This window comes from Heterodontus francisci, chromosome 43 (assembly GCF_036365525.1).
Source record: "Heterodontus francisci isolate sHetFra1 chromosome 43, sHetFra1.hap1, whole genome shotgun sequence".
NCBI classification, from domain to species: Eukaryota; Metazoa; Chordata; class Chondrichthyes; order Heterodontiformes; family Heterodontidae; genus Heterodontus; species Heterodontus francisci.
This window is the reverse complement of record NC_090413.1, coordinates 18,019,013-18,029,089: the sequence shown is the minus strand read 5'-3', so window position 1 is coordinate 18,029,089 and position 10,077 is coordinate 18,019,013. Positions and strand designations below refer to the sequence as shown.

At 43.7% G+C, this 10,077-nt stretch overlaps 1 protein-coding gene across 2 annotated transcripts in view; it reads left to right on the top strand.

The window, feature by feature from the left end:
- Nucleotides 1-9,751: 9,751 nt before the first annotated feature.
- The window catches only part of LOC137355662 (A-kinase anchor protein 8-like), a 22,681-nt gene continuing 22,355 nt past the window's right edge, over nucleotides 9,752-10,077 (top strand). The window contains exon 1 of one of the 2 annotated variants that reach the window (XM_068021036.1): nucleotides 9,752-9,828. In XM_068021036.1, coding sequence (XP_067877137.1) covers nucleotides 9,810-9,828 — 19 coding nt within the window. In that variant the 5' untranslated portion in view covers nucleotides 9,752-9,809. The remainder of the gene's footprint in view (nucleotides 9,829-10,077) is intronic. The other variant, XM_068021035.1, reaches the window with a different exon arrangement.

The window sequence follows — 10,077 nt, the reverse complement described above, 5'->3', positions numbered from 1 at the left end:
TGTAGTTGTATACAGAATGCTACATGAGACGATTTATTAACATTTATATGTTAAAGAATTGAACATGCAATACACTTTAAGTGGCTAAGTATATCACAATATCAACAATTACTAAGAGATGTACACAATCTTATTTCTAAAATAGAATCCAAAAATTCAACCTTGATATTGTTAGAGCAAAATATCTTAGAATATCCATCAAAATTTAAAGTAAACTTTTATCTTGAATTCCCCAAATAAGCCATAGGTTGAGAAGCATTGATGAGGAATTCAATACTTCTGTTTTTTTTGCTTCAAAAACCCTCATGTTTATACGGTTTCTAAACTATCATCTAACTTTTTAGCATCTCGGTATAATGTTTCTGTGTGTGTTTTTCCTGCTTTTGAGATCTATATGTGGTAATATCAGCAGCTTGGGATAGAGTGGGGGAATTGCTCTAAGGAGAGCTGGCATGGACTCGATAGGCCGAATGGCCTCCTGTGTCATAAATGATTCTGATCTCCTAAAACAAATAAATGACTGCCATCCCCATTTAATGTTTTTGCTGAAAATCCTCTGCTCTTGAATGCTCTGTGAGCATTTCTCTGGTCAAAATGTTTATAATTGGGTTTACTTGGCATCTGTTTCTGTAAGTACCATTCCATTTTATTTTATTATCTATAATTGTCTTTTTTATGGTACCTTGAACCCTTCTTTGGAGTCAATCTGTCTACATTACCAACACCATCAACTAATTAAGTTGATAGTTACCTCTTACTGATGTCACACAGGATGTTTATCTAATTCCCTGGCACAAGACGCTGAAATGGATTTTCCAACTTAAAAGGGGCTTCTGGTTCACATTCTATTGTAACAGGGACCTTGGAAGACCTTGAAATTTTCAACTCTACCACCTTAAAGGGGAATATCAGTGAGTCTTGAAAACTGACCATTTATTCAATCTTTAATTCTAAAAGGTATAATATATTAACTATATCTAAATTCTACCTAATTAAGCCTATTATAGCTATGTTTCATCACAATAGCTACCCATCAATGTCTAATGAACAAGTCTTCCTGTTCAGCTTTTAGCAGTCTCCTGGAGTGCTGCGTACCAGGAGAATATGGACTTAAATAGTTACGGGTCATTTAAATTTAGAGCTGAATTGATCCCAGAAGAAGTAACAAGGAAGATAGATGAGGGTAGTGCAGTTAATGTAGTCTACATGGATTTTAGCAAGGCTTTTGACAAGGTCCCACTTTTTTTTAATTCGTTCATGGGATGTGGGCATCGCTGGCTAGGCCAGCATTTATTGCCCATCCCTAATTGCCCTTGAGAAGCTGGAGGTGAGCTGCCTTCTTGAACTGCTGCAGTCCATATAGGGTAAGGGCATCCAAAGTGCTGTTACGAAGGGAGTTCCAGGATTTTGACCCAGTGATAGTGAAGGAACGGTGATATAGTTCCAAGTCAGGATGTTGTGTGGCTTGGAAGGGAATTTGCAGGTGGTGGTGTTCCCAACCATTTGCTGCCCTTGTTCTTCTAGTTGGTAGAGGTCGGAGGTTTGGAAGGTGCTGTCGAAGGAGCATTGGTGCGTTGCTGCAGTGCAGTACAGATGGTACACACTGCTGCCACTCTGCGTCAGTGGTGGAGGGAGTGAATGTTTGTGGCTGGGGTGCCAGTCAAGCGGGCTGCTTTGTCCTGGATGCTGTCAAGCTTCGAGTGTTGTTGGAGCTGCACCCATCCAGGCAAGTGGAGAATTTTCCATCACACTCCTGACTCATGCCTTGTAGGTGCTGGACAGGCTTTGGGGAGTCAGGAGATGAGTTACTCGCCGCAGGATTCCTAGCCTCTGACCTGCTCTTGTAGCCACGGTATTTATACGGCTACTCCAGTTCAGTTTCTGGTCAATGGTAACACCCAGGATGTTGATAATGGGAGATTCAGCAATTAGTAATGCCATTGAATGTCAAGGGGAGATGGTTAGGTTCTCTTGTTGGAGATGGTCATTTCCCGGCACTTGTGTGGCACGAATGTTACTTGCCACTTATCAGCCCAAGCCTGGATATTGTCCAGGTCTTGCTGCATTTCTACATGGACTGCTTCAGTATCTGAGGAGTTGTGAATGGTGCTGAACATTGTGCAATCATCAGCAAACATCCCCACTTCTGACTTTATGATTGAAGGAAGGTCATTGATGAAGCAGGTTGGGCCTAGGAAACTACCCTGAGGAACTCCTGCAGCGATGTCCTGGAGCTGAGATGATTGACCTCCAACAACCACAGCCATCTTCCTTTGCGCTAGGTATGACTCCAACCAGCGGAGAGTTTTCCCCCTGATTCCTATTGACTCTAGTTTTGCTAGGGTTCCTTGATGCCATACTCGGTCAAATGTTGCCTTGATGTCAAGGGCAATCACTCACACCTCGCCTCAAGTTTAGCTTTTTTGTCCATATTTGGACCAAGGTTGTAATGAGGTCAGGAGCTGAGTGGCCCTGGTGGAACCCGAAGTGAGCGTCACTGAGCAGGTTATTGCTAAGCAAGTGCCCTTGATAGCACATCTTTCATCACTTTACTGATGATTGAGAGTAGACTGATGGCGGTAATTGGCCGGCTTGGACTTGTCCTGCTTTTTGTGTACAGGACATAACTGGACAATTTTCCACATTGACGGGTAGATACCAGTGTTGTAGCTGTACTGGAACAGCTTGGCTAGGGGTGGCAGCAAGAGCTGGAGCACAGGTCTTCAGTACTATTGCCAGAATATTGTCAGGGCCCATAGCCTTTGCAGTATCCAGTTCCTTTAGGTGTTTCTTGATATCATGCGGAGTGAATCAAATTGTCTGAAGACTGGTATCTGTGATGCTAGGGACTTCAGGAGGAGGCTGAGATAGATCATCAACCTGGCACTTCTGGCTGAAGATTGTTGCAAATGCTTCAGCCTTATCTTTTGGGCTCCCCAATCATTGAGGATAGGGATTTTTGTGGAGCCACTTCCTCCAGTTAGTTGTTTAATTGTCCACCACCATTCACGACTGGATGTGGCAGGACTGCAGAGCTTGTATTTGATCTGTTGGTTATGGGATTGCTTAGCTCTGTCTATTGAATGCTGCTTAAGCAGTTTGGCATGCAAGTAGTCCTGGTCTGTAGCTTCACTAGGTTGATGTCTCATTGAGGTATGCCTGGTGCTTCTCCTGGCAAGCCCTCCTGCACTCTATTGAACCCAGAGTTGGTCTCCTGGCTTGATGGTAATGGTAGAGTGGGGGATGTGTCAGGCCATGAGGGTACAGATTGTGATTGAGTACAATTCTGCTGCTGCTGATGGCCCACAGCGCCTCATGGATGACTAGTTTTGCATTGTTAGATCTGTTCAAAATCTATCCTATTTAGCACAGTGGTCGTGCCACACATGATGGAGGGTATCCTCAAAGTGAACATAAGAAATAGGAGCAGGAGTAGGCTATTCAGCCCCTCAGGCCTGCCCTGCCATTCATTAAGATCATGGCTGATCTGTCCCAGGCCTCAACTCCACTTTCGGGCCTGCTCTGCCTAACCCTCGACTCCCCGAGATTTCAGAAATCTACCTACCTCCTCCTTAGATACATTTAGTGATCTAGCTTCCACAACTCTGAGGTAGAGAATTCCAGACATTCACCACCCTCTGAGAGAAGAAATTCCTTCGCATCTCAGTTTTAAATGTGTGACCCCTTATTCTGTAACTACGTCCCCTAGTTAGAGAATCCCGGAAACATATTCTCAACATCTACCCTGTCAAGCCCCCTTAAAATCTTATGTTTCAATAAGATCACCTCTCTTTCTTCTAAACTCCAATGAATAAAGGCCTAACCTGTTTAGCCGTTCTTGATAAGACAACCCCTTCATCCCAGGAATCAGCCTAGTGAAAGATGAAGCTGAAGCATTTTCTGAACTGCTTCCAATGCTAGTATATCCTTCCTTAAATACAGGGATCAAAACTGTATGCAGTACTCCAGGTGTGTCCTCACCAACACCCTGTACAGTTGTAACAAGACTTCACTATTTTTAAACTCTAACCTCCTAGCAATAAGGGCCAAAATTCCACTTGCCTTCCTAATTACTTGTTGTACCTGCATGCTAATTTTGTGTTTCATGTACAAGAACACCCAGATCCCTCTGTACTGCAGTATTTTGTAGTCTTTCTCCATCTAAATAATCTGTCTTTTTACTCTTCCTACCAAAGTGGATTACCTCACAATTTCCCACATCTGCCAAGTTTTTGTCCACTCACTTAACCTAACTATATCCCTTCGCAGATTCTTTGTGTCCTCATCACAACATGCCTTCCCACCTATTTTTGTATTGTCAGCAAATTTGGATACACTACACTCTGTCCCTTCCTCCAAGTCATTAATATCGATAGTAAATAGTTGAGGCCCTAGGACCGATCCTTGTGGCACCCCACAAGTTACAGCTTTCCAACCTGAAAAAGACCCATTAATCCCGACTCTCTGCCTTCTGAGTGTTAGCCAGTCCTCAATCCATGCCAACACATTACCCCCAATACCTTGAGCTCTTATTTTGTACAATAACCTTTGATGTGGCACCTTATCAAATGCCTTCTGAAAATCCAAATACACTACATTACTGGTTCACCTTTATCCACTCTGCTTGTTATTTCCTCAAAGAACTCTAACAAATTTGTCAAACATGATTTCCTGTTCATAAAATCATGTTGACTCTGTTTGATCTGCATTATGTTTTTCTAAATGTCCTGCTATTTCTTCCTGAATAATGGACTCTAGCATTTTCCCAATGACAGATGTTAAGCTAACTGGTCTATAGTTTCCTGCTTTTTGTCTGTCTCCTTTCCAGAATAGGGGTGTCATATTAGAGGTTTTCCAATCCGTTGGAACCCTACCGGAATCCAGTGAGTTTTGGTATATTACTACCAATGCCTCCACTAACTCTGCAGCCACTTCTTTTAAAACCAGCAGTAGATGACTAAAAAACTAATAAAGTGGGAGAAGATTGATTGAGTAAATTGGCAAGAAATATAAAAACAAACAGAGCTTCTACGGGTATATAAAAAGGAAGAGAGTAGCTAAAGTAAGTGTGGGACCCTTAGAGGATGAGACTGGGGATTTAATAACAGGGAACAGGGAAATGGCAGATAATTTAAACCAATATTTTGCATTGGTCTTCACGGTGGAGGACACTATAAATATCCCAACAATTACCTCTGTAATTGCCCTTGTTTAAGTTGAAGACACTGGTTTGAGACCAGAGCTGCTCACCCTTAAACTGAATTTGAAATTCTGCCATGTTATGATTGCTTCCCCCTAGAGGATCCTTAACTACAAGATGTCTTATTAATCCTACCTCATTACACATTACTGAATCTAAAATAGCCTGTTCCCAGGTAGGTTCTGCAAAGTATTGTTCTCAGAAACAATCCTTGATGCATTCATCTTCCATGTTACCCTTGCCAATTTGATTTGTCCAGTATATGTACAGATTAAAATCACCATGATAATTTTAGTGCCCTTCTTAAACACCTCCATTATTTCCTGATTAGTACTTTGTCCCACAGAGAGGCAACTCCTCAGGGGCCTATCAACCACTCCCACCCGTGATTTCTTTCCCTTGCTATTCCTTATTTCCACCTAAACTGATTCTACAGGACTTCATCTCCACAAGGACTGTGCGGTGGTTACTCCTACCAATACTATCATGGACAAATGCATCTGCAGCAGGCAGATTTTATTTATTTATTTATTTTATTTTTATTTATTTATTTAGAGATACAGCACTGAAACAGGCCTTTCGGCCCACCGAGTCTGTGCCGACCATCAACCACCCATTTATACTAATCCGACACTAATCCCATATTCCTACCATATCCCCACCTGTCCCTATATTTCCCTACCACCTACCTATACTAGGGGCAATTTATAATGGCCAATTTACTTATCAACCTGCAAGTCTTTGGCTGTGGGAGGGAACCGGAGCACCTGGCGGAAACCCACGCAGACACAGGGAGAACTTGCAAACTCCACACAGGCAGTACCCAGAATGGAACCCGGGTCGCTGGAGCTGTGAGGCTGCGGTGCTAACCACTGCGCCACCCATAAAACAGATTGGTCAGGACGAGGTCAAGAATGTTTTTCCCTCTTGGTTACATCACCACCTGCCGCAGACCCAATCTAGCAGCTATGTTCTTTAAGACTTGGCCAGCTCGGTCAGTCGTAGTGCTACTGAGCCACTCTTGGTGACGGACATTGAAGTCCCCCACCCAGAGTACATTCTGTGCCCTTGCCACCCTCAGTGCTTCCTCCAAGTGGTGTTCAACGTGGAGGAGTACTGACTCATCAGCTGAGGGAGGGCAGTAGGTGGTAATCAGCAGGAGGTTTCCTTTCCCATGTTTGACTTGATTGCATGAGACTTCATGGAGTCTGGAGTCAAAGTTGAGGACTCCCAGGGCGACTCCTTCCCGATTGTATACCACTGTGCCGCTACCTCTGCTGGGTCGGTCCTGCCGGTGGGACAGGATTTACCCGGGGTTTATGATGGTGGTGTGTGGGACATTGTCTGTAAAGTATGATTCCGTGAGTATGACTATGTCAGGCTGTTGCTTGACTAGTCTGTGGGACAGCTCTCCCAACTTTGGCACAAGCCCCAGATGTTAGTAAGGAGGACTTTGCAAGGTCAACAGGGCTGGGTTTGCTATTGTCGATTCCGGTGCTTAGGTTGATGCTGGGTGGTCCGTCCGGTTTCATTCTTTATTGACTTCATAATGGTTCGAAACAACTGAATGGCTTGCTAGGCCATTTCAGAACCACATTGCTGTGGGTCTGGAGTCACATGTAAGCCAGACCAGGTAAGGACAGCAGATTTCCTTCTCTAAAGGACATTAGTGAACCAAATGGATTTTTACAACAATCGACAATGGTTTCATGGCCATATTTCTATTGGGGCGAAAGTGGGAACAGGTTACTGAGTTGGATGATCAGCCATGATCATAATGAATGGCGGAGGAGGCTCGAAGAGCCGAATGGCCTACTCCTGCTCCTATTTTGTATGTTTCCATGTTATTAGACTAGTTTTTTTTAAATTCCAGCTTTTTATTAATTGAATTCAAATTCCACTTTCTGCTGTGGTGGGATTCGAACCCATGTCCACAGAGCAATACCCTGGGACTCTGAGTTACTAGTCCAGTGACAAAACCAGTATGCCACTGCCTCCCATGGCAGACTGGTTAAAAAATAAAATCCCATGGGATCCAGGGAATTGCAGCAAGGTGCATACAAAATTGGCTCAGTGGCAGGAAACAAAGGGTAACTGATGGGTGTTTTTGCGACTGGAAGCTGTTTCCAGTGACGCTCCGCAGGGCTCAGTACTGGGTCCTGTGCTTTTTGTGGTATAAACGATTTGGACATAAATGTAGGGGGCATGATCAAGAAATTTGCAGATGGCACAAAGGTTGGCCGTGTGGTAGATAGTGAGGAGGATAGCTGTAGGCTGCAGAAAGATATTGATGGTCTGGTCAGATGGGCAGAAAAGTGGCAAACAGAATTCAACCCAGAGAAGTGTGAGGTGATGCATTTGGGGAGGTCAAATAAGGCAAAGGAATACATGATTAATGGGAAAATACTGAGAAGCGTAGAGGAAGTGAGGGAGGGACCTTGAAGTGAATGTCCATAGATCCCTGAAGGTAGCAGGACAGGTCGATAAGGTGGTTAAGAAGGCATATGGAATCCTTTCCTTTATTAGACAAGGTATAGAATGTAAGAGCAGGGAGGTTATGCTGAAACTGTATAACTCATTGGTTAGGCCACAACTTGAGTACTGTGTGCACTTCTGGTCACCTCATTTTAGAAAGGATGTAATTGCACTCGATCGGGTACAGAGGAGATTTACGAGGAGGTTGTTAGGACTGGAAAATGCAGCTATGAGAATAGATGGGATAGGCTGGGATTGTTCTTGGAACAGAGAAGGCTGAGGGGAGATCTGATTGAAATGTACAAAATTTTGAGGGGCCTGGATAGAGTGGAGGTGAAGGGTCTATTCACCTTAGCAGAGAGGTCAGTGACGAGGGGGCATAGATTTAAAGTGATTGGTAGAAAAATTAGAGGAGAGATGAGGGAAAACTTTTTCACCCAGAAGGTGCTGGGGGTCTGGAACTCACTGCCTGAAAGGGTAGTTGAGGCAGAAACCCTCAACTCATTCAAAAGGAGTCTGGATAGGCACCTCAAGTGCTGTAATCTGCAGCCCTATGGACCAAATGCTGGAAGGTGGGATTAGAATGGGATAGTTTTTTTGGTCGGCACAGACATGATGGGCCAAGTAACCTCTTTTTGTGCCTTAAACTTTCTATAGTTCTATGAAACCTTGTTTATCTTCCTTCCAAGGAGGTCTGGCACTTATTCATCACTTAGACAACTCGAATATTGGGTTAAGCTCTCAATAACCTGACAACAGATACAAGAAGCAGCTCACAATTAGGACCACAAAATGTTTAAATGCATTGTCAGTATCCTAATTACAGAACATACATCAATCATCGAAAGATGGACGAATTGCCTTTCTAATTTTCAGTGGGAGCGAAGCATCTGGTTTCTGTTGTTCAATACCCTACAGCTCAGGGTAGTTGTGTCTGTGTCAGCCCTATTTCCATGCCCATCTCAATGTTCCACTAATCTCCATTTCAAGTAATGCTCTCATTTTTGAACACACATTGTTAATGGAAAATGTTATTAATTCAGTAAATAAGTGACAACACAAAGTGGCTGGGGGCATAAAGCAGTACACGAATCCCCGAGTAAATTTGGTAGTACCATACACCTTTTGCATGAATATTAATCCACAGAAAATTTCCTTAAGTTGGCAGGTCTGGTAACCTACTGCTGCTGGCAGCCCCTCTGATACCAAATTCAGGCAACAGTGAGCCAAGACAGTGCAGTGCATTTAACTGTTGAGAGCATTATAGCTGATCCTGTCCTCAGCAGAGTACCACAAACCTTTCAAAATAGGGACTAGAAGTGGGAGTTTTGACTCGAGGCAAATTGTGTTATCTCCCAGATCCTAGATTGCTGCCCAGCTGAAGTAACTACGCATAGAGAAATTGAACCTGCTACCTTCCCTGCTCAGAGGATAAACTCCCTGAACTATAGAGCAAGGAATACCCTAGCAAACAAAAACAAGAAATGCTGGATTCACTCAGCAGGTCTGGCAGCATCTGTGGAAAGAGAAGCAGAGTTAACGTTTCGGGTCAGTGACCCTTCTTCGGAACTGAGGCGGAATACCCTAGCAAAGTTCAGTTCAGGTTGGAAGGTCTGAAATTTTATTTCCAAAATATACTTTATTCATAAAAATCAGTAAAAAATACATTACCAAACAGTTTCAAACAGCACCAAGTCAAAGATTACAAACATTGCAAGGGAGATCAGTTTCCTTCAATACAATCATGAGTTGCCTCACAACCCTTCCATTTCATTTGTCGTGCCAGATTCATTTTTACATTTTACAACAAACGAAAATTTTCCCAATACAGTTCGAGGGGTTTTCCATGGATCCAGCCCCTCAGTTCAGCTTGGTGGGGGAATTAGAGCCTTATGTTCCGTGTTTTATTCCTAAATTCTGCAGCACTGACGGCTATCACTACTGGTCAGGTAATTTACAGACTCTCATGGTTACTGTCGTCAAGAAGGATATGATTGACAAGACCTGTCACCAATGGGAATTTGTATTGTTTTTGTGCCCACCCACTCGCCTCAGCCTCGACCAATGGGCGATGGAGGGTGGTACATCCGGGTGAGAAGCTGCTCACTGGACTTCTTTCTGAAGCCGAAGCAAAATGGATGGTCGCTATTCAGGTCAGTCAAGCAAGTCTCGATAGGCGCATCATAAGGTTTGATCTCCTTCATTTTTTTAATATCCTTTGTAATGCTGTATAGTTTACAGGGAGATCGGGGATTGCTATAAGTTGTCCTGTTGATTGGGGGAGGCGGAATTTCATTTGGCGTCGCACAGCAGAAAACCAACTCAACCTGCTGCCACCGGCAATCCCGCCTCCCTGGGTGCTGATTGGCTGTGAAACGTGTTGATGGGGCGGTTCTGTCATA